The 24,153-nt window shown below is 31.4% G+C and overlaps 4 protein-coding genes across 4 annotated transcripts; 2 read left to right on the top strand and 2 right to left on the bottom strand.

Annotated features, from left to right (window-relative positions):
* The first annotated feature begins 243 nt into the window (after positions 1–243).
* LOC122518374 (tRNA pseudouridine synthase Pus10) lies at positions 244–2,538 on the top strand. Its single transcript, XM_043637269.1, has 7 exons — positions 244–515; positions 585–692; positions 826–1,133; positions 1,208–1,434; positions 1,519–1,644; positions 1,754–1,946; positions 2,021–2,538. The coding sequence occupies exons 1-7, from the start codon at positions 375–377 to the stop codon at positions 2,451–2,453; spliced, it is 1,536 nt and encodes a 511-aa protein (XP_043493204.1). The 5' UTR covers positions 244–374; the 3' UTR covers positions 2,454–2,538.
* A 129-nt stretch (positions 2,539–2,667) lies between these two features.
* On the bottom strand, positions 2,668–4,302 carry LOC122518375 (aurora kinase B-like). The gene is made up of 7 exons (XM_043637270.1): positions 4,280–4,302; positions 4,033–4,186; positions 3,758–3,949; positions 3,543–3,677; positions 3,312–3,470; positions 3,005–3,236; positions 2,668–2,945 (listed from the first exon to the last, which is right to left on the bottom strand). The coding sequence occupies exons 2-7, from the start codon at positions 4,146–4,148 to the stop codon at positions 2,856–2,858; spliced, it is 924 nt and encodes a 307-aa protein (XP_043493205.1). The 5' UTR covers positions 4,149–4,186; positions 4,280–4,302; the 3' UTR covers positions 2,668–2,855.
* A 273-nt stretch (positions 4,303–4,575) lies between these two features.
* On the top strand, positions 4,576–6,764 carry LOC122518333. Its single transcript, XM_043637209.1, has 5 exons — positions 4,576–4,739; positions 4,841–5,052; positions 5,128–5,257; positions 5,330–5,661; positions 5,756–6,764. Exons 2-5 carry the CDS (start codon positions 4,855–4,857, stop codon positions 5,855–5,857), a joined length of 762 nt encoding a protein of 253 aa, XP_043493144.1. The 5' UTR covers positions 4,576–4,739; positions 4,841–4,854; the 3' UTR covers positions 5,858–6,764.
* Positions 5,997–23,605, bottom strand: LOC122518428. Its single transcript, XM_043637368.1, has 20 exons — positions 23,410–23,605; positions 16,958–17,301; positions 16,629–16,877; positions 16,409–16,554; positions 16,201–16,310; positions 15,926–16,121; positions 15,612–15,851; positions 15,244–15,501; positions 15,050–15,152; positions 11,383–11,472; positions 9,517–9,682; positions 9,281–9,420; positions 9,062–9,184; positions 8,844–8,969; positions 8,339–8,484; positions 8,153–8,262; positions 7,321–7,519; positions 7,009–7,251; positions 6,638–6,895; positions 5,997–6,568 (listed from the first exon to the last, which is right to left on the bottom strand). Exons 1-20 carry the CDS (start codon positions 23,453–23,455, stop codon positions 6,478–6,480), a joined length of 3,384 nt encoding a protein of 1,127 aa, XP_043493303.1. The 5' UTR covers positions 23,456–23,605; the 3' UTR covers positions 5,997–6,477.
* Positions 23,606–24,153: the final 548 nt, after the last annotated feature.

The raw sequence follows: 24,153 nt of genomic DNA, 5'->3' as shown, positions 1-24,153 counted from the left end.
GACTTTTATCGATTGCCAACTAACTAAGATTTTTTTTACAATGTATATATAGGGTTAGAAAATATTTTTATTATAAGAAAATATTATTAATAATTATATTTTATATATATATATATATGCGATATATGTAGATAAATATGTAGATTTTGTAAGAAAAATCGATATGCAATGACATACTTTATTATAATCCTATATCGAAATATATACCTAGGGACATTTCGAAAGTTGGTATTGGTTAGAGCTTAAAACTCTTTACTCCGAATTTCCCTATATGAAAAGACATGAGGATGTTATTTATAAAGTAATGATAAAAAATCTAACGAAAACATTCTTATAACAATTTAATATTGAAATAGATTTTATTAAAATTACTAATGAGTTCCATTCTAACGGAAGAAGGAGAGAAGATCTTTCACTTATTGAGGTTAGAAGGATGTTGTTTAAGATGTTGTTTACGTTTCACCGGATGCAACAATCCCAAGTATTATCAAAACCTGGACGAATTGAAAAACCTTGTATGTTGTTTATTTCTTATTTCATAGATTAATAACTTGATATGCCATTTATTACTTTTGATTTACTAGGTACAATCTTCAGAAGCAAAGAAAGTATGCGTCAAGGAAAAGGATCTTCCTTGTATCGCTTGCTTAGGTATTCTTCAATCTGAAGTAGAAGAAAGTGTAATAGAAAGTGTAAGTCAAGGGTAAATATTTACCATTTATTCTTTTTCCATTGCGAATGAAAGTATTGAAAATGTTAAATAGTATATTTTAAATATGCGTGTGTATGTGTAAATGTATAATGGAAGATAATTATTGTTTTCAGATTAAACAAAAAGTACAAAATGAAAATTATGATTGTTCAACGTTTACTTGCGCTTTAACCGTACCTATATCTCTGTTTCTCAGAGAAAGATCGTTGCATATTTATATTTGCAAAAAGTTAAATCTAACTAAAGATGAATATAGTACCTTTAAATATAAAACGCTTAATGTCAAAGACATATGGAAATGGATTGCTCTTCCTAAATTGGAAGATATCATTGGAAAACGTCCTGATTTAACAACGCCGTCTCCATTTTTGCTAGAAATTTTTTTTTCATACGTAAATGATGAAAATGAATGTTGTACATTGTACGTTATATATCTTGTATTATTATTTTAAAAAAAACGTAATCTACAGAAAAATATTTTCGTTGTTCTTTCAGATTAGATCAATTGGGAAATAATTATAACGAGTGTTCTGAGCAAGAAAGAATGAACAGGAAAAGAAAGTTTGGTAACAATAAATGTAGTAGAAAAAACATAGAATCTGTGATGATTAGTATAACGGATGAAATGTTTCAAAAGTATTACCTATTTCCACCAGTGCAACCAGATTCTTTTATAAATATTGGAAAAGTCTTGTGCTCTCACAGTAGTATTTTTATAGGAGGTGTGATAATTATTAATAATCTTCTATAAGAAATAATAAGAAATTTAGCATTTTATATGTATTTGTATTGTTCATTTATATTAGGACGCTATAACAAGCTTTCTCGACAACTTTGTCAAACGCCTTGGTTCATAGACGGTGAAAAGAAAATGGAAACATCTGTGCAAGACATAATATGCGAACCCATTGTTAAAGCTGTCAAAGCTGAATGTAATTTAATAATTTAATTTAAAACATAAAACAAATGTGAATGTACGATTATGCTCATCAATGAATAATGTATTGTATATGTATATGTATATATATATATTTGTTATAGCAATCAAATTTCAATCTTCTGGAAGAGAAGACGTTGATGTAAGAAACATACATTCCGGTAGACCATTTGCAATTGAATTAGTAAATCCTCGAATTACGAAGATAAGTACTGAACTTTTATCAAACTTAGTAACTATTATCAACGATAGTTCTACGCAAGTTAAGATAACAACTAATTTGAAATTACTGACAAGGTAAGAGTTAATAAACGTGACAAATTTATTTAAAGTATAATTCTTTTGTAATTGATTTTTTGTTTTATATTTAGGGACGATTTAAAAAAGTTAAAAGAAGGTGAAAATGTTAAAACAAAATTTTATCGAGCGCTTTGCGTATGTCGCAACGCACCGCAAGACAAATCAAACATTGAATTGTTAAACGAGTTAAAAAATGTCGAAATAATTCAAAAAACACCTATTCGAGTTTTGCATAGACGTCCATTGACTCCCCGTGTACGTTACATATACGATATGCGTGCTCGATGGGCTAAACCAGAAGAATTATTAAATTTACCAAATGCACCCACCGATACCGATAATATGTTTTTTGTATTGGATGTAAGAGCACAAGCTGGTACTTATGTCAAAGAATTCGTTCATGGAGATTTTGGACGAACAAAACCAAGTTTATGCGATCTTTTGAATACCGAAGTAGATATCGTTGCATTGGATGTTACAGGTATCAATTTAGATTGGCCATAGAAGATTATTATCTTATTTCCGCAACGTGCCCATATATGTATCATAAAAAGAGAACAAATTAATAGGAAAAATAAAATAATTAATCGAATTGTATGGCACTAATAAAAATCTTATGATTTTATGCAAGAGGACCATGTATGATATAATATACACGTTTTCCTCGAATTAAAATTTATATTTGCGTCTAATTACTCTTATATTATTAAAACTTTTTAGCCATAATTTTGTATTATTCTTAATTTGCTAATATGTATATATACATATATATATATATATATATACAGATTGATCGTATGTATCAAAATAGTTATACACTTGAACAAAATGAAACGTAACAAACACTCAATTGAGCCAGAGGCAACGTTAAATATGACGTTTTTACGTAAACATAATGTATGTAGATCATTTAACATCATTCTTATGTTCTTGTATCCAGAAATGTTTCTTTACGGCTGCCAATGATATTCTTTCAGAGCCTTTTCTTTTGATTAACTGAAATTATAAATTCAAATATAATTTTCTTCTACCTAGCGCTTTAAATTAAATGTTACCTTTGAAATAAGATCCTTGGCACCAGGTGTAATTTGTTCCGGCCATTGGATATTTAAAGTTTTTATTTTCACATATGTTTCTTGTTGAGAATCGCTAAGAAATGGCGGTTTCCCTACTAAAAATTCATAGCAGAGTATTCCAAGGCACCAATGATCAACGTATATATCATATGTTTGTCCAGTTACCATTTCTGGGGGTAAATAATCCAATGTCCCGCATAATGTATTCCGTCTGAAATAATACATTTAATAATGAATGTATTTAAAATTAATAAGTATAAGAAAATAAAATATATTTGAAACTAACTTTGACGAAGGCGCATGAACTGACCATCCAAAATCTGCCAATTTGACATCGCCATTATATGTGAGCAATAAATTTTCTGGTTTTATATCTCTATGGATTACATTATTTTTATGACAATATTCCAAAGCGTCAGCTACTTGATACGTATACTTGGCCGAACTATAAAGTAAGATACAAAATAATCTACGTAATAATCACAAATTAAAAAGTGAAATTATTCAAAATATTTACAGATGCTCGTTAAATCTTTCTCCAGGTTGACGTTTTAATTCTTTATACAATTCACCTCTCGCAGCAAACTCTAATACTAAGTAAATTCGTTTGTGGTCATGAAAAAATGTTAATAATTGGAGAATGTGTGGATGCCTGTAAGAAATAAAAAGAAAGGGAAATGTTTAAACGTCATTTAAAAAGAGAAAATTAAACGTGCTAAATTAATTAATCACCGTAAATGCGATTGTATCTCTATTTCACGCATAACTTGTTTCTCAACACGACCTTTTATTAATTCTACCTTATAAAGTGTTTTTAATGCAATCATATAACGAGTATTCTTTTCTCTAGCAAGATATACTCGACCAAACTTTCCACGTCCAAGAGGAGCCCCTATTTCAAAATCATTCAAACTCCATTGATATCTGCAAAATGGACATGAAATTGTTTTATCATATTTAAAATAATTTCTAATAAACAATTTTGAAGTATATTTTTCTGTACCCACTTTGGACCACGGCCTTCGATATGTTCTTTCATTTTATGCAACGTATTTTGTGCATTTTCGACGTATTCTGAAGGAATGTTTGAAGGTAACTTAAGATTTTGAAAAATCAAGGCCATGTTTATATAATATTCTTTACTTGTATATTGTTAATTTCCTAAAATAAAAATAATATCACGAAACTTCCTAATTAATGTATACTAGATAAACATAATATAACGCATTAATAACATATTGTATTAATAAATACCTGTGAAAAGAATTGTTAAAAATACGTAGATTTTAGAATAACTTAATTATATTATATTTCTTGAAGAAAACAAAACAAACAATTAAAAAAGTTTATTCGAATTTCTTCATCGATTCACCGTATAACCGACATTTCAAATATCTTTCTGATTAGTATTGTATTTAAGATATTCGAATTGGAATAACAATGTGACCAATCGTAAAAAAAAAAAATGAAAAAACCCTAAGTAGAAGTTGAGTATGATTTGATCACTAAAGTAGATGTCGCCACAGTTTTTGTGACACCCTAATTTAGGGAATATAAACATCTCATTAAAATTCATACGAATTAGTAGTGTGTGATGTGAGGCGTGTCTTTTGGGTGTGTGTTATTTTGTAACGTTGGTTCGTTATTTTTTATTATACATTGCACAATAATTCTTGTCAGCGATAATAACATTTCCATTGAAAAAGTTTGTACGGTAAGTTTTTATAATAATATATGAAACTTTGTATAAAAAGAAATAATATATATGTGCATATAGATGAATTTGCAAGCATGCTTTGTTTGATGTTTTTGTAGAAGAAAAAATAACAATGAATTATGGAAAGAGATCGCCAAGTATGGGAACACCTTCGGTTTATTCTCACGTTACATCAAGGAGTAGCGCAAATCTCAGATCTTCTAGATCTGTGCGCAGCGTTAAAATACCTTGGTACCAAAAACCAATTTTAAAGCACGCTTATATACTAGACATTCAGAGAGGAGCTATGCTCGTAGCAGTATTTGCATTGGTATTTATTCAATGATGTTAATTTAAGAGATATAAAATAATGTATTTATATTGAAGCTTTAATTCCTTTCCATAGTGTTTGGCACTTTTCACCATGTGTACGGTCATATTCGACATCTATTGTCTTTCTCAAGCTACGCCTGGTTCCACTCATTACGGATACTATATTATATCGTATGAATTTGTTTATATCGGCAATCAACATGGTAGGTTTTAAGATTATTACCTAATAATCATTCAAATATTTGTTAAATATTAAGAAGTTCTTTTGGTTTCAGTTCGTAATGCTCTCATAGTTTTTGCCTTATTCTCTATGATCGGTGGGATAGCCGTTTTTATTACTTCATTGATGCTCATTACCGCATTGCGTAAGGAATACGAAAAGAAAATGGTACCATGGTTGTATAGTTTCGCCGCATTTACCATATTCCGTCTTTTTGCTTTCCTGTTCTTTAGTATCGTGAATGATTTGATATTTGCATACAATATCATAATATGTTTATTGTGGATAATATTTATTTCATTTTCCGTCTATGGATGGTTAATAGTATATTCTCTCTATATTGAACTAAGCGACCTCACTAGATTAGAAGATTTAGCACACTTGAGGGTAAGGAATCATTTAATTGTAATATAATCGAAAATGATTTGGAACGAGTCCAACTAAAAGATAAACGAGAAATGAATATATTATTTTGTTTTAGATCGGTACTATGCAATCTTTAAATGCATCGACAACGCACTCTATCGCTGGTTCTAGGCCTACAACGCCGCATAGCACGGTATCGACGATGCCTGTCAATTAATAACGTCGCTCTTTACTTTTCTTAATGGGAAGTAAGAGAAATTTCATGCTTGTGACCGAATGCATTTTTTACGCATTCAAATTTTTATCGAATCTCAGATATCAATTCCGTCCCAATGTTTATTAAAAATATATATCTATGTAGTATATAATATTTTATTTAAAAGTATTAAGAATTAATATTATCACACGGTCGGTATTATTGTGCCGCTAGTGATATAAAATATCATATGTTAAAATATGTATTATATATAAATCATTGTAAGTATTTTATGACAAAGTTGTCAGGATTTTTATAAATACGTATATTTACAAAAGTTTCTATGTATATTGCCAGAATAATATAAATAGAGATAGTAGATTTTTGATCAAGATCGAATAAGATACTGTTAGGAGATTGCTCGAGTCAATTCATATCGTCAATTTATATCGTCGAACAAACGAAAATGATGATATGGTTGAAGAATTTTAATAATTATATATATATATATATTATATGTTTTCGCTTATTTTTACTTTGGCATTCTTGAAAAGAAATATTTATAAAATAAACTATAATACTAAATTGCACGTTTATCGATGATAATGCGAAAACACGCGATCGGACCACGTGTACCTGGGTTAAGAAGATATTTTGGATAATATTTTAAAAATTGTCCAGTAACCCCCTAAATAGAGGAGTATTTTGAAAATTTGATGTATCCAGTACAACCTGTAACGCAAAACAATTGAAAAGAAGATAAATGTTATTTGTTAAAGCAACTGTTAACAATAGACTTACCTTTTCAATTTTAATTTACTTATCTCTAAGGTATCTTTATTTTCCTTAAATATATAAGTGCGTACTCCTTTCATATATTTATGTAAATATAACTGCCAGTCAAAATTGGCCATACTAAATCTAAAAAGTTGTTGATCTTTCGAATGTAGTCTTGCCCACATATTTTGTACATTGTCATTAACAAATATCCAATTTCTGGTACTGAAGAATGATAATATTTCAACGAAATTGGTAATTTTGTTAATTGTTTTCCGCATTCTGTAAATAATTCGAATGAAATAATTATGGACGATTAACTTTAATATCGTTGAGTAATAATTAATTAAAAATACGAAGAGGAGGAAGAAGAAGAAGAAGAAGCATTGCTTTACCTCGGTTTCTTGCCGAAGCAAAATAGGGCGGTATCGATGAGAGACGCGGGTAACGTGTGATAAAACAAGGATAAGATTTTGTATAAGAACCTATTTTTGATTGTTACTACAGTCGGATACCATATAATATTGCTCGAGGGGTATTCAAAAATATAAGGATAACAAAATTTGTGATATTGGTCCCACGTTAGCGGTGCTTCAGCCGATGCTACGACATTATAGATGAGCATGTCGTCTCCTTTTCTGTAACGATGATTTATTACAATTATGTAAATGTAATTTGAAGAATTAACATTAGAGAATCGATATTACCTATTATCGTGCATGTAAATGTCCCATGCGGATGCGATAATGGCATTGACGGTAATATCGACGGGTATTATATCAGCAATATTATTAGCGTCACAGTACATGACCCTTAAAATACCACTTGAAACGGCAGCAGCTATCCCATTTGGTCCGTAAACGTTGTCTAACCATCCTTCGACAGGTTCGTACGCCGTCGATATAACTGTGATTAACAAACACACAAACATAATCCTATGTTCCCGTGAGAAAAGCGTTAGATTTTGCACGTTAAATACGAATTATTTCTAAATACGAATCGACATTTGTCTTTAGGAACGCCGATTATCTCGGGATCTGATTTGCGGCCTAGATTTATTTGGATTTTTTTCAAAAGCTCGTTTCAAAGGAGTCGCTGAAGTTGATTTAGATGTTCGCGAGGGTGTTAAAGATTCCAGCGAGATTCTGCTCATCGCTGCCAGATCCTCCTCGAAATCGGGATAATCTTCGGGATACATGGTTTCGAACGGGACGACGGTGTAAGGTACGATTTGTTGTTTCTTGGAACGTGCGACCGTGTAAATGAGTGCGCAAACGAAAAGAATACTCTTGCCGAGAAGCGTGAGAAGAAAAATACCGATGGCCATTGTGATTTGCCATAAAAATGATATGGTCCCGGTAACGAGATACATGCCGACCGCTAAACACATTTTATCCCCCGTTAAAAAGGATTAATAAATCGACTCGTCTTTTATTTCATGCGTCAGATTTGTGATTCTGCCATTTTCCAAAACAAAAGGACCACTCTCTTCTATTTGGAAAGAGAGACACAAAAAAAAAAAAAGAAATATTTTCTCACCTATGGCAGGTCGAACTATTCCTATTGGTAGATTTCCGTGCTTCTCTTTTATCAAACTTTCCGCCATAGCTTTCGTAAACGTATACATATTTGGCCATTTGTTTGTCACGCTATAAAAACGATGATGATGGGAATAACAAATAAGTATAAATTATAACGAAGATTAAAAAAGTAAAACACTCTTACCATTGAAACTTATTCTCGAGTTCTTCTTCCGACAATATCTCCGTTAATCTCATGAGTTCTTCGTGATGAACGGAATATTTGTAGAAGCGTTCTTCGATTTGTTTTTCGAAGCAATTCGCATAGGCCGTGGATACGTGAACCAATGCCTGGAAAAGAATTTGTTCATATTTCACACGGGACAGGATGAGAACAAAAGGAAAAAAGAAAAAAAAAATAAAGAAGAAGAAGAAGAAAGAAGAGAATAATATTTGCTAAAAGAACCGAGTTTGAGTTCTTCTCGAGACTGAACGTTGGACCAACGAGAGTAGAATGTAAGCATTCATACTTACCATATACGTAATATATACACATACGACATCCGTTAGAATAATAATAATTTTCATAGTGAGATTCGCGTGCAAATATTGAAAGCACGCTGAGCAAGAAACCAAATATCGGGGAATATTTGTCGAAAGAGAAAACGCGCGATTAAAAGAACAACACGAGCAAAAAAAAATAAATTAACCTTAAGTTTTGGCATAGATTTGCACATTTCCAAAAGATCATTGGTACTTCGAACGTTTATGACGGTTGCTAGTTTCAGTTTCTCGTTGAATCGGACAGTTGCTGCTACGTGAAAAACTATCGACACCTGGAAAAACATTACATCAAATCAAAATAATAATCAAATAAGAATAACGGGATTGCGTAAATATTTCAAAAAGTTTCATCTAGGAGGGTCACCTCATTTTCGAGCATTTGACGATCTTTGGTCGAAAGTCCTAGTTCTTCTACGCCGCAATCACCGCATACAGCCACGATTTTGTCCCGATACTTTGGAACCTCTTTCTTCATCCGATCGAACACCTGAAACCCGTTTCCGAGGTTTTTCAAGCAAATCCTAGCTAGGGTCGACGAGTACGAGTTTAGTTTTGTTTTTTAGTTTCTAATAGTTCTACTCACGCAATCTTCGAATAGTTCTTCTATCCTAGCTTCGGCATCTTTTTCTTTTTTCGATCGTATCAGTAAATAAAGGAACGCGATGCCAGGACAACTGCGTAAGAGTTTCTCTATCAAGATTTTTCCCAAGAAGCCTGTTCCGCCTAAAAAAAAACAAAAAGAACAAAAAATGCAAATTCATTTATAAAAAATCATCCGAGAATGTTGCCATTAAGAAAGAGAGAGAGAGATACCCCTACCCGTTATCAAAATCTTTTGTTCCATGTAAAATTCTTGAATCGGCGTACCCCGTCGTATTTTTTCATCGAAAACATCGTCCAATATATTATTATTATTATTATTATTATTATTATTATTAGTCTCGCCCAAATGAGATAGTATCGTGCTCATCTTTCCTTCCTGTAACTAAAAAAAGAAAAAGATTAGTGAAAGGAGGAGTTATAAAAACATAGCAAATATTTACACAAAGTCTCTCGGTCCAAGGTAATATCAAGGTTTAATCTCATACGTGTTAATTATGCTAATGAATATTTTTCAAGCACCAAAGGAAGAGAATTTCGAAGAAAAATATGGTCAAGCGGATTTTATGTAATTTTAATTGAATTTAATGAGATGTAATATAAAAAAAATATCATTAAAAAAGTTATTATAGTAATTGAAATTGAATGATCTCCGAAACTCGCGTAAATATATATATACGGACAATGTTTTAAACGCCTATTGAGAATTTGATGAGATGAGAGATGAGATACTCGATTGACCACTCGTTAATTTAATGACAAAATATTTCGTAAACACTTGAAAACTTGTCAACGTATGCACGAAGTGCACTTGTCCTCTTTATTTCTCTCTATTTCTTTTTGATTATTTTATCATTTTGGAAATGACATTGCGTCCGTCAATAATCGTTTATGATTGCAATCTGCTGCGCAATCGATCGAACAAATGTTGGTCTTCGTGTCAAGGGCAGGTGAAACGTTATCTCTGAGAATTCTCAACGAAAACGTCGTCGTCGTAGTAGATCGGTGGCACGTCCGGTTCAATGTTAAGCTATGCACATCACCGTTATTCAAAACGAACCTAACGGGTATCCTTGGTCTTGCTCCGTCGAGTCTTTCACTAAATTCTATAGAATTAAAGTTCCCGTTTTGAAATAACCGCTCGAATAATCAACATTGTAGAGAAAAAGAAGAAGAAGAAGAAGAAGAAGTAGTAGAAGTAGACGAAAAAATATTAGTCAAGCGTATATATGCGGTTAATATACGTTAATATGCGCTCGAAAGAATATTACGCAAAGATCTAAAAAAGATCGATTGAAAATTCGGTCCGAGTTATTTTCTACGTGCGACTTATGAATCGTTAATGCAATCGTGAAAGCGTCGTTCTCCTCGTCGTCGTGGATGTCAATGGGGGGACGACGACTACGACGATGACCCCCCCCCGCCCGCCATTTGACTCGCAAACAACAATTAAAAACCGTTTTCCGAAATTTCAACGCAACGATAAATAAAAATCAACTTTTTTTTCTTGACACTACGAATAAATTCGAAATTTATATCCTAGTTGAAAGAAAGAAAGAGAGAGAGAGAGAGAGAGATAGTATATTAAAAATCATTTCTCGAGTCCGAGAATGAGTTAAGAGCAATGAAAAATAGTCGACGAAGAAAAATAACGGTAAGAACGAAAAAGAAGAGGGAAGAAAAAAGTCGGTCGGTCGGCCGGCGTGTGATACTTATTCGTTCGAGGAATGTGCACTGTCTGTATTTTTCGTCAATTCGGTTCGCGTAAGAAATTCTCCAATGTTTGTTTGCCTACTTTTTTTTTTCTTTCTTTCTTTCTTCACCGTTCGTTGTCCAAACCATGCGAAAAAATTCAAATCCTTTTTTTTCTTGGTCTTAAACAAAAGAGAAAGAACAAGATAGTAATTAAAATGCACCAACTTGATAAGATTCCTCGTCCTAATTCAAATCCAACGATATTAAAGCGAGAGAGAGAGAGAGAGAGTTTCCTATGACAGAGGACGGATATGAGTACGATAGGAAGTTTAGAAGGAAACTGAACGGCAAATTGATTTCGCACACATCTAGTCTCGGTTTTTTACTCACCCCTCCAATTATTTCTTCTTCTTCTTTTTCTTCTTGTCGGTGGTCTCTCGTTCTTCCGCGTCTATCACCCACGAAAGACAAAGATCGACTCTATCGACTTTTAATCTTGTTAATCTTGGCACAACATGTTCCCACTTTCGCGTTTAAGGCTCTCCCCCTTCTCCTTTCTTCTTCTTCTTCTTTCACTTCCTTTCTTAGTTCGCTTATCGTCAGTAGTTATATACGTAAGAGTTTTTTTGCGATGTTTGCCGTACGATGAAAAAATAATTTTCTTCATTCATCCCCTCTAAGAATTTTCATATTTTTTCACAAATTTTCACGATTATTATACTTGAATTATTTTTTTTTTATTTTTTTGGGATAAATCTCCAAGATTTTTGTTTCGTACGACCTTCTTCTTCTTCTTCTTCTTCTTTTTCTTCTTCTTTTTCTGTTTCTTATCTTCTCTATATTATTATAAAACTATCTCATTTATCTCGCATTTTTAAATATACTCGTAGAAGTATTTTTAATGTCATATTAGATTTGTTTGTTACAAGATAGAATGAGGATCGCTAAAAATGGAAGATTTTTTTTCCTTACTACCGTCAAATGATTGTTTGTCGATGTATATTACCAAATACGTACGTGAAAAATATCCTAAATTGTAAAACGAACGAGACTTCAGATTTCATGTTTCATTATTTTACAGATGATTCAATGAAAAAAATAAACCCATCTGTTTTTTGTTCTTTCCCGAATTAGTTTGTCGTACGTCCACTTTTTCATTTTTCTCTTATTCTCTGACATTTTGTTTATCTTATATAATTTTTAATTATATGGTATATCCCGATAAAAGTGCGAACTCATTGCTTTACGTATTTACATGTAATTATTCGTAAGATTTATTTAAATGTAAAAAGCTCATTTGAATAACGTCGAATTGGATCGTTTATTATGAAAGTGGCGTAAGCCCATTTTTTCTTGTTTCGAGAAAATTAAAAGTTAATATATCTGTTGTCTGTGTTAATTTCATTTACCGACCAATTTTAAATTCTACAAAACATGGAAATTTTGTAAGAAATTAAACACCGACTAATTATACGTACAAAAATTTACATTAAACTAAGCATGAATTAAATATTTTAATAAATAATTAAAATTTAAATAATTAAATTAATCATGGATTACGTGATATCTCATTTTTTTTTCTTTTTTTTTTTTCAAAAATAGATTTACACCACTTTTAATATAAACGGTCCAAATGTAAATGAATTATTTGATTAAAATCTTCGTATATATAATTTGTCGATACCTCTACTATAACTCATAATAATTTTCTTTGATTTATTCACATTTTAAGGAGTCATAATGACCAAGGCATAATTTATTCACGAAGGTCATCTCTCTGCTCATAATTTAATTTATCCTTTCGATTACTTTTTTTATTTTTGTACATTTGAAATATTATTGAATTTTATTTTCTACGTGAGAATAAATAAAATAAGCATTAAAGAACAACTGAGAAATACGGAAAGTAATCTTTAGACTTTTATCAACTTAATGCAAATATTTTACATATACATATATAGATATCTTCTTATTGTATTTTATGCCTACTCATTCTTTCCAACCATTTCCATTTGTCATTTCAATCGTCAATTTCAATCATCATTTCAATCGTCAATTTCAATCATCTTTTCAATCGTCATTCTAGGTGCCATAAATCTGATAGCATTATTCCTTGTTAGATTAATAAAAAAAAAAACTCTTCTATCCACACACATAATGATATACCAAAAGATAGAATGCGGATGAACTGCCTTGAACTTTTTCAATTACCTATCTTCATTTTTAATACATTTGGAATATTTTATTTGTGAATGCTAATAAAATTTTATTACATATAAAACGTGATGTTTCAAATTGTTGGAATGTATAATCTCATGAAATAGTTTAAAAGAAACTATAAAAACACCATAAGAAAGTTTATTACCGAATGCTAACAGTTAACAAGAATAAGAAAAATAAGATAATTTCAATGAATAAAAAGAATAATAAGATTATGATTTCAGTACTGATCAAAAATTAGATTATAATAAATTTTGGAAAAAAAAAATATTGCAAATATATCGATGAAGAAAGAATGTTTAGCATTCACTTCCTTATTAGGTTTTACCGATACTTTTGTTGGAGTACTATTAAAAGCCTTAAATATTCAGATACAAAGCATTCAAAATATGCAAAAATATTGAGAAACGCTTGCTCTTGAATTTACATTTATACGATTTCAAGATTTTTCTGCAATGGTTAAAGAAATGATCACGTTTCTATGCACAGGAATTATAAAATGTATTTATTTATTCATTTATTTTTTGTAGATTTTGTTGGCAATCATAATAAAAAGGACAGTACACCAAGTTAAAGGAATCGCGAAGGATTTCAAAATCCCAAAAAGTTTGCTAAGCAATTGATTTTTCCTTATATCGAATGCCGTTTCATCATATTTTTTTGTTGTTTTGTTGTTATTTTTCCCTTAGTTCTTCGCATCGCAAAGAATATGAATATTTTATTTGCAATTTGTACGCAATTGCATATTTAGAATTACGCTTGTATTTGAAAAGCGTTGGAGATGAGAGCGTAACGTTTCGACTAATTCTCAGTCTTTGTTTATTCCGGATCTTTGCTAAATACATAAATATGTAGAGTTATGAAAATGTACATCTATTTATTAATACATCGTATGATCTGACGTTTAGTAATAATGTACATTAGCCTTGAACATATGCCTACTGACTTGAATCATTATTATTAACAGAGCTCAATAAATTCATATTTCAATGTTCCAATCTTCTATTCTTAATTGACCGCGCGCAAACACGAATGAAATCATTTCAATAATAATAGCCAAATTTGATAAATATTCGATTGACTTAGAGTTAGTAAATAATATAAATTGTATAATATATTTCTCTCCAATGGTAAGAAAAACATCATTTTTGTACTATATCTACGTGTGTAATAGAAAATGAGCAGACGAATTTCATGGAGTAAGATTATTTTCAAATCTGCATAGTAGTCACGGACGAAAGTTGATTAATTAAACCGAAACGAATGATTTTTGATAATCTTCGATATTCGTTTTATTTGCATTCCTAATTTTGTGGAAGGGATTATAAATACGTATACAGAGTTCTCTTAATATTCGTATAAGTATACGTTTCGTACTTGACATTTTTCGTAACCGGCAGAAGTGACAAACAAAATTGCAACAATTGTTTTTGCCCGTATATCGAAGAACGTTTCGTAGTTTATTGAAATGACTAGAGACTTGACTTTTAATCTGGAAAAAACTTTGAATCTTTCTCAAAACTCAGAAGGTTGTAGACAAAATTAGAAATGTTTCTTTCTATGCCTATAACTGTAATATTTGCCGGTGTGGTATTTAGAAGTATAATAATTACTGAAGCATCAACTTTAGTCCAAGAATACTAAATACCAAAAAAAAGAATAAACGATAAAAGAAGAAAGATAAGGAAAAGTGTTATAATTGTATTTCGACTCCTTCCAATCGTTCCGCTCTTCTTTCTCCGCCCTGTTAACAGATCCCTTAACTAAAAGAAATCTTTGATGCTTACTTTGGCGAAAGCGTAAGTGACGTTTTTTTTTTAAGCAGCTTGTTTTTTTAAGCGTATCCTAAAACTACGAATAGTTTAGAAAGTATAGCCCACGTGAGGATAAAAAAGACGCACAGGATGAAGAGTTTCAAGCCTTGGTGGATCCAATATAACCTAGAAAAATCGATAAATCATTAACTCATTAACAAAATGAATAATTCTATATAAATGAGATAAATCAAAATAAAATTAACAAATAATATACCTTTGCCATCTTATGCGAGCTTGTGGGATCGTTTCAATGGGATCCTTTAATACATATATTCTTATTCCAAGAAGATAGGTTTGAAAGAAGGTATCCCAAATGAGTTCTTTCATATTACAAAAGAACAATTCACGATCTTCGGTTGATAACTTGTTGATAAGTCTATTCAATCTGTGGTTCGTAAATTTCCATTCGATCGTACTAAAGTGACTGAGTATGTCCATAAATTTGTGAATTTTATTATATATTTTGAGAAACCTTGAACACGAAAAATAAATGTCAGGAACATTCATCTCACTCATTCTCTCTCCCTTTCTCTTGAAATGTTATCTTCTTAAAAAATAAGATTAACGAAGTAAAAGATTTACTTTGGCTGTTTGCCCACGCACAGGGCAACTGTATCGATTATAAGAGCTGGCAATAAATGTGCAAAATAAACGTAGAAGAGATGGACCAGTCGATATTTATTATTTCGAAAACTATAATATCCAATGGATTCCATAGTCGGTGTTAATAATCCGTATTTGGCTGACATGTTTTTCAACTCGTCGTAAGTGATCGGATTATCTATGGATACGTAATTGTAAATGGGAATGTCTTGGTTGGATCTGAAAGGAGAAAAATTAAGGAGTCAATTAGTTGTAAATTTATGAAATATGTTAAACTATCGAGTTGACGTTACCTTGAACTATTAGCAATATCCCAGGCGCTAGCGATTAACGCATTAATCGTCAAATCTCCAGGTACCAAGTTGACTTTTATCGACCCATCACAATAATGGGATCGTATTAATCCCAATCCAGCACCTGCCGTTATTCCTATTGGTCCGTACATGTTATCAACCCATCCCCGAATAGGTTCTCGATAAGTGGATATCACTAGAAACAAATATTACATTATATTTTTTATTAATTAACGATAATACAAATGTTTATTTCCATCGTGGACGGTACCAACCAATCGCTGGACGAAATATTCCAATCGGCATCGTGTCGAGCACCTTTTTCACCACATTTTCGGCAACCGATTTAGTGTAAACGTAAGTATTCGGCCATTTCCCGAGTAATCTACAATTGGACAAATCTTTGACTGTATATTTTGCTTGAATAAATCGATCTGAAAAGGGATGATGGTAAATGATGGTAAGCTGAGAATCGAAACGTACTGGGGGGTAATATCGTCGAGCATTTTCTCATCCAAGCAGTCTATCAAGTTGATCAACTTGTCGGAATCTATCGGCGGATCGTAAAACTTTTCCTCGATCGGATTCTCGAGACAATTGGCAAAAGCCGTCGACACGTGGACGAAACTCTGAAATACGAAATACGAGGAATACTCGTTGGATTCTATTTTATTTTCTATGTTTCGAGATTAAAACTCGTTACCTTCAATTTCGGCATTTCCTTGGACATGCTTATCAAATCCTTGAGACTTCTAACGTTGATGGCTACCGCCGTTTTGATTTTCTCGTTGAACTTGACGGTAGCGGCGACGTGAAAAATGATCGAAACCTCGCGTATGAGGGTAGCTCTGTCGATCATCGATATGCCAAGATTGGGCAACATGCAGTCGCCCTCGATCGCGACTATCCGATGGCTGAATTTTGGTTGCATCTCTTTCACTTTACAGAATAACTGGAAAACGCCGTGTTCCATCAATTTTCATATTCAAATAGAAATCCGGATAGAAGTAATAAGAGACAAAGAAAACTCACCGTATCGTCTATGAGTTCCTCGGTTCGTTGAATCACGTTTTTATCTTTCTTCGAACGTACCAAAATGTAAATGCAATTGATGCCGGGGCATCCTCTTAATAACTTCTCGATTAATAATTTGCCGAGAAATCCTGTTCCCCCGGTTAGGAATACGCTTTGACCGTCATAGAACTCCTGAATGGATGTTAACTTCTCGACGAGTTCGGTGGACGGTTGCATATCCGCAGGGGCATATTCCGTTGGCGTGTTTGCTCTCGAAACGTTTTTTGGGACGACCACCTCTTGTCCGCCCGCTTCTAACAGTACCTCCACCATTTTTCCTTTTTCTATTCTATTATTTAGATCTGAAACGTAAGCGTTAGAATGTCGTCAAGAAGGAAGCTTCGTAATTGGAGGATAGACGTTTAACCAAAGTTGCAACAAACTACGATGAAATAACGCCAAATATAATGGTTAAGGGGGATGTCTCTTGGAAATTGTTAACCGTTTGACTTGACTTGACTTGACTTGACTTGCAATAATAAATTGACGCTGTGAATCTCGGCTAGACGAGTGAAAGTCCATGGCGAAGTTGGTTCGCTCTTTGAAATCTATTATCCAGATACAATGGAATAAGAATAATGTTCCTTGTACGAGAAATGACCTTTACACGAAACGAACTTTAAACAAAATTATTTCTAAAAGTGCATGGTCACTTTGATTATATAAAATATTTTTTTCTAACGTTACCTACGATAATTATCTATCATTTTAATATTTTTTTGTTCGATGACTTTGATCATTCATTTAAATTTCCCATTGATCATGGGAGTGAAGATATTTTGTCTTAAAATAATAAACGAAAAGAGAAATATTCTTGGTAAGGAAATTTAAATGAACAAATTTTATTCTCCGACTGGTCGTATAAAAAAATACTTCGAAATTGAACAAAGAAAAAGAAAAAATAACGCGTCGACTGAAATGCGAAATGCGAATTAAGCGAATATTTTATTTAACCATTTCGACATTAATTGTCTGAAACGTGTTCCTTATTGACCGTTCAAATATAGGTGTTTCCAATCTTGACCAGGAATAAACCGTGAATATTTAATGTTCGTCGCAAGACGTCATTCATGAAAAGATTCAACTGGATATTCGAATTTCCTGTCGTTCTTTAACAGGAAAACATTAACAATTGGAAAGTGCAACTAGATATACTAATAGTAAATAAACGGTATAGTTTTCTTTTTCACATCGTGAAATTCGTTTAGCTAAGTTAAATATATAAAAAAAACGTGAAGGGCTTAGACGATGTAAAAGTTTATATAAGAAAGTATAATAAAGTTAAGATAAAAAGTAATGAAGTAATGATTAAAAACTGTAATCAAAGTTGTAGAGGAACGGGGCACGATTATGTAAACGTACGAAGAAAAGATCAAATCCTCTATGGGGAGACGAATATGTGTTTCTATAAAAGAAAGTAATTACAAGTAAAATGTTTTCTCTCTCTCTCTCTCTCTCTCTCATCTGTTGATGGCCACCGTTAGATGCCACGTACATTTAATAAATATCTTTATGTTATATTACGTAATCGACACATCGAGGAAGAGAAAAAGCGAGAGATTAGAAATGATTACAATTTCGTATCATAGCAGGTAAGTGAAAATGAAGAAAGTTGACGCTTTATTAGATACATCGTGTCGTTCGTTACGCGATTGAATTATGCGATGGAATAACGCCAATGTGATTTACGAAATGACTCGGGAATATTCTGTACGCAGGTGTAAATACATTAGTGTTTAAGATTTATGTGTAATACAAAATGCGGAAGTCGTAAGGAGGAATAAAAAGCATGCTACCAATAAATACGAACGTACGCATACATAAACTGTCAAATGGTGCGTTTTACGCAGGCTCAAAATGACGCGTGCTGATTTAATTATCGATTGCTTGCTTGCTTGCTTGTTTCCTTGCTTGCTTTCTCGATAGTTTGACACACAGGGTACTTGTAATCCATGCTCGAGAAACTAGAGTTTCTAATCTACCTGTATCTACTTTCGCGATAGATCTAGGACGAATTCTTACATATACAAGAATATATTTTACAAATACAATAAAAACATTGTTTCAGGAAATTTGAAAAACGAAACGAAACGGAAGAAAATAAAGTGATTGAATTTTTTCGGAATGTTTAGATCTCGCGTGCAAGAAAAGTGCTGAAGAAATGTTTCCCTCTTTCAATCCGTTTCTCGTTTCTTTCCTATGTACCGTTCAGATATACATGTATAGGATTTATACCGTTAACGATTATTTATATATACACGTGAGAAAAATTAGATTTAATTCGTAATAGAAAAATTACGGAACAATTTGAATTTACTGATACAATCAAAATAATCAAGTAGTTATTAATTAACATTAATAAGACAAATAGCCGAATGAATCACAGATAATAACGCGTCAAGTTGTATTCCATTATGAAATAGGCGCGTGTTTGGTTAATCGTAAAACTCACGTTGTTTCGAAAAATATCCAGGAAATCAATCGTTGTTTTCATTGATCGATTCGATTCGATTAACTAAATCTTGATTTGAAAATGTAACGCGAGCCGCTAAATAACCAAATGTCAAATGATTAAAAAACAAACGGAGGAGAAAAATATACACCGATCATACTTATTGGAAAAAACTTGTAAATATTCGTTGTGATTCTCGTGCGGATTCTTTCGTTGTACTGTCTTCTAGTTGACGTGTATTGTCCTCGAATTCACCTTAAATTCAACAGAAGAAGTTTCACTAACCTTATTCGAGCTCCCGCGAAAGCGACACGCGCTCACGTATAAAAGTTAAGAGTAAGGAGAGGTACGAAGCTAAACAAACCACTGCACAGCTTTCTCTCTTCTAGCTTAGGTTCAAATAAATCTTTTATTTTATTCTTTAGATTTGATAAGAACCTTTCGATGATTTATCTTGCCTCTTCTCCAAATTTTTCTTTCCTTTCTTCCTTTCTTCCTTCTTTTCTTCCTTTCTTCGGGTGGTTTAATTTTTTGTTATATTCCTGTATTACTACTAACTAGTAAACACTAGTTTAACTATTATTAAAGATACAAAAGATTAATGAAGGATAAATAGAAATATAAGAGAAGGTAAGAAAATTCAACATCCGAATTGTTTCGATGTCAATCGACGACTGAGACGAACAAAATGCAGCACCAGCTAAAGAAGTCAACCGAGCTTGGTATACGACATGATACCTTCTAACAATGAAGACGGACTTTACATTAACCGGTGCTGGCCGATGCACAAACCAACGTTACCTGCTGAAGAAAGAAAAAAAAGTACTAATGTAAGAGGTGGTGGAATGAAAACAAAAATAGAAGGAGAGGTGACCAAACACTTCTCTCTTTTTTATCCTGATCATTATATCCTCCCCCCTCTCCCCTGTCTCTCTTTATAATTTCTTCTTCTTTTTCTGTCGCAAAATAAATATTATTTTCCTCTAACGTATAAAAACAAATTATATTTTAAATTTATTCAATAATTTATAGGTAAAAAAGAAAGTATTTATATATGTAGCTTGAAATATAATATTCTCTCAGATCAAATGACATTTTCTTTAAAATATAAATATATAAGGTGCGATAAATTAAATTATTAATTAATAAAAATAAAGTTTCGGTATATCTTCTTATTTGAAGAATTAAAAATAATATGCGCACGTATAATACCTAGACGTTATAAATCGACCTGCACGCTTGTTAAGTAAGTACGTGACTCTTATGCCATATTCTCATCAATATCCTTTAATAATCGTCTTATATTTATTCCTATCTCATGTATCTACGAATAAAAGATAAATATTTTTAAAAGAGGAATGTGAATAAAAGAGTGAAAAAAACAAAAAAAAGGAATACAATTATAATATTCGCAAATAAAATATTACATTTGTCATTTTATTATAAATTTCTTGGTATTTAAATAAATAAAATATAAGAATGTATCTTCTCGTAAGAGCATGATGTCATGTCATATTGATATTATAGTCACGGAGCCTGTTAAACGAAACAAAAATTCAAGTTAAATTTTTTAAATTAACACTTAAAAATGTTACGTTTTTTCTATCCTAATATTATAATTTATTAACGCTTAAAGAAATTAATATTTGAACACATTAGTTGACATTTTTTCTTGTTTAATTTGAATGGAAAGATATTTAGTGCATTCTTTTCGATAAAAAATCAAACGAAAATAAGGAAAAAGGAAAAGAGGAAACGAAAAGGTGCAACACTTATTTCCACAGAAAGAGAGAGAGAGAGAGAGAGATTTTTCATTTATTCTCTTAATAGAATTCATCTCTTTTCTATCTTCCCCTTAAAACTTGATAGAAAATTTTCGTTATTTCGTATCCAGTTTTAAAACTTACTTATAAATCCTTCTGCATGCAACATAGTTGATGGATTTAAATGATCAGAAGAATTTCTATTATGAATGTACATTAATACACGTATTTTTTTTCTTTCCATTTAAAAATACACTTTAACGGTTAATGAGATGAATTTTCGTTTTTCTACATTCACACTAATCCATTCCTCAAAAAGAGACTCCTCTTATTCGAAAAATACCGTTATGATTGACGACTACAACTAAGAACACGACGGTCGTAAAAAGAACATTCTACAAACAGTACTTTTAATCGAATCTAAATCTAAAAAAATCTCTAAACGCGTACACGCAAAAGTAATCGAACATTTATATTTTTAATATTTAACTAATGAAATATTTATGGTTTATATTTTAAATTAAAGTATTTGAAATATTATTTGCCATACAAATGCTATAATAATTAAATGCCATATAAATTATTATAATATAAATTATTATAAAATAATATCGTATAGATCTTATTGTAAACGCAAGTCAAATTTGAAAAGAATTCGACGATTTATAGAATTTTTATAATAATTTAACTGACTCACACCCAGATCCGTATACTTCAAATATTTTTCTAATTTTATACAGTTATCTTGTTTTCGTTTTTTTACAGTATATTGTATTAGGCTTATTCTTCTTCTTTTTGTTCTTTTGTTTTTTTTTGTTGGAATAAAACGAATACAGAAATATAAAATTTCAATTGGAGAAAAATAAATGGAATGTATAAGTGTGTCGATAAAACTTTTTCCTATGATATTTTCAAACCAGTTTGAGTATCCTCCCCCACTCCTGAGGAAGGGCAGTGGATTCTATCAAACGAATCTTTATGTCTGTAGAAGATTTTTCAAATATCTACGGTATACGTATTTAGTATTACCCTTGTAAAATTCCATCGATGAACAAGGTTTCCCACTTTACTACCTGCCATAAAGCCCCCACTATTACGTTTAATATGTAAATTGTAATTAATATGGAAAATGTAAATTTTTCCTTTCTAATTTTACATTATGTTTTTACTAAACGTTTTTTGTTTCATCCTTACCAACAAATATTACATTTAATTTCTTGGAAAAATATAATACTGTATCCTAATACGAATTACATAAATCATTATTTCGTAACAGTTATATTGACGAAATTCTGGATACATTTATTTTTAAAACTGCGTAGCTATTATTAATGCTAATTCTGATTTAAAAATAAACAAGCCGGTCTTTTAATTGTTCGTATAATTCCTGTCTCACAGTTAATTTATTTAATTACCCATAACACAGTTGATTCGCAATATTATCTTGCGTATTAAATGTTTTCACAATATAATGAATAGAGTAGTCTCTATTCCTGGTTACAAGTTATGCGATTTCACGGTATTATTTGCCTTCCTTCCTTATACCACCACTTCACTGTCAATTTTCTTCCTGATTTGCTTGTTTCAGATTTCCATCGATTCATTTTATCAATAAATGTATTATACAAATTATATACACCGTTTGAATTATTTTCAAATTTGACTCATTTTACCTTAAAATCTATCCTAAATTATATATATGCCAAATATAATTAAAAATTATTTTAATTAAATAAACATATTTCATTGATTAAATGTTACAAATATAAGCGTTTGATAATTTCGTGGTAGATGGATAATTTTCTTGCTAAAGATAAAACCGATTTACTGACCATCGTGCATTTGTGTTTGTTATCCTAAAGCTAATTAAAATGAAAATCATACGTTTCTTTATTTTCTCCGTCTCTCTTTCTCTCTCTCATCGATGCAAAACAAATGTCTTTTCATGTAATGAAACCGACTTAGAATATTAATTAACATTTCTTCCTTATTCAGAAGCTCCCCCTTCTTTCTCAACATTTTTTTTAAACAAATACGTACATACCTAAGATACATAATACGTATACAGTAGTAGTGGTTCGGTAATAGGCTGAGAAAGATAGAAAAAAAAGAGAGAGAGAAAGGTGGGGGAGGAGGAGAAAGAGAAAACTCATGCCGTTTACGTTACGTTAGATATTATCTTATAAGGAAAATACTCGGTGGTATTCGTAGACTCTCACTTTGATTCATTCTTGAATGCATCGTTGTTCACCCCAAGGAACAAAACCTAGACTGACTCGAACAATAAGATACTCTTCTTAGAGTATGCAATTATCGAGTAGTGCACTGTTACGATGCTGCACCAAGACTGTCTTACAGTGCCATCTAGATATCACAATTGAAGAAAAACGAAGTAATTTTTTTCTTTCTTTTTTTTAAAATCTGTCGATCGTTTGCATGGCATATTAATAGATAATTTGTTATGAAATAAAGAAAAATAAAAAATGAGACAAGCGTGAGATTTGAATATACGTATTAGAAAAGAAAAAAAAAAGTAAGGCCAATTAGAAAATAAATATGTTTACGCTTAAAAATAGAAGCTGATCGCAGATATTTGTTTATAAAAACGATTGTTGCATTGCGCGACAGCAAATAGATTCGTTAAAGGAGCACCTTGAAAAGTTTCCGAGTCGTTTTTATATAGCCAAGTATATAATAATGATTAATTCATCATATATCGAATAAATATTCAAAATAATAATATTTCAGAAAGAGAGAGAGAGAGAGAAGCGTTGATGGAACAATTTGTCAAGTAGATATACATATCTATCGCAATATTTTCGTATAATATACTTTCTTTGATCCTTTTTACAATTGAATTCACGCTCCTTTCTTAGTTAATTTTATAAAACGTATGATGTTGATAAAACTATTTCTTATACAGTTATCAACACTTATAT

The sequence above is a fragment of the Polistes fuscatus genome, unplaced genomic scaffold (assembly GCF_010416935.1).
Source record: "Polistes fuscatus isolate 324 unplaced genomic scaffold, CU_Pfus_HIC Scaffold24, whole genome shotgun sequence".
In the NCBI taxonomy this organism is placed as follows: Eukaryota; Metazoa; Arthropoda; class Insecta; order Hymenoptera; family Vespidae; genus Polistes; species Polistes fuscatus.
The sequence above is the reverse complement of the archived record's forward strand: the minus strand, read 5'-3'. Positions and strand labels throughout refer to the sequence as shown.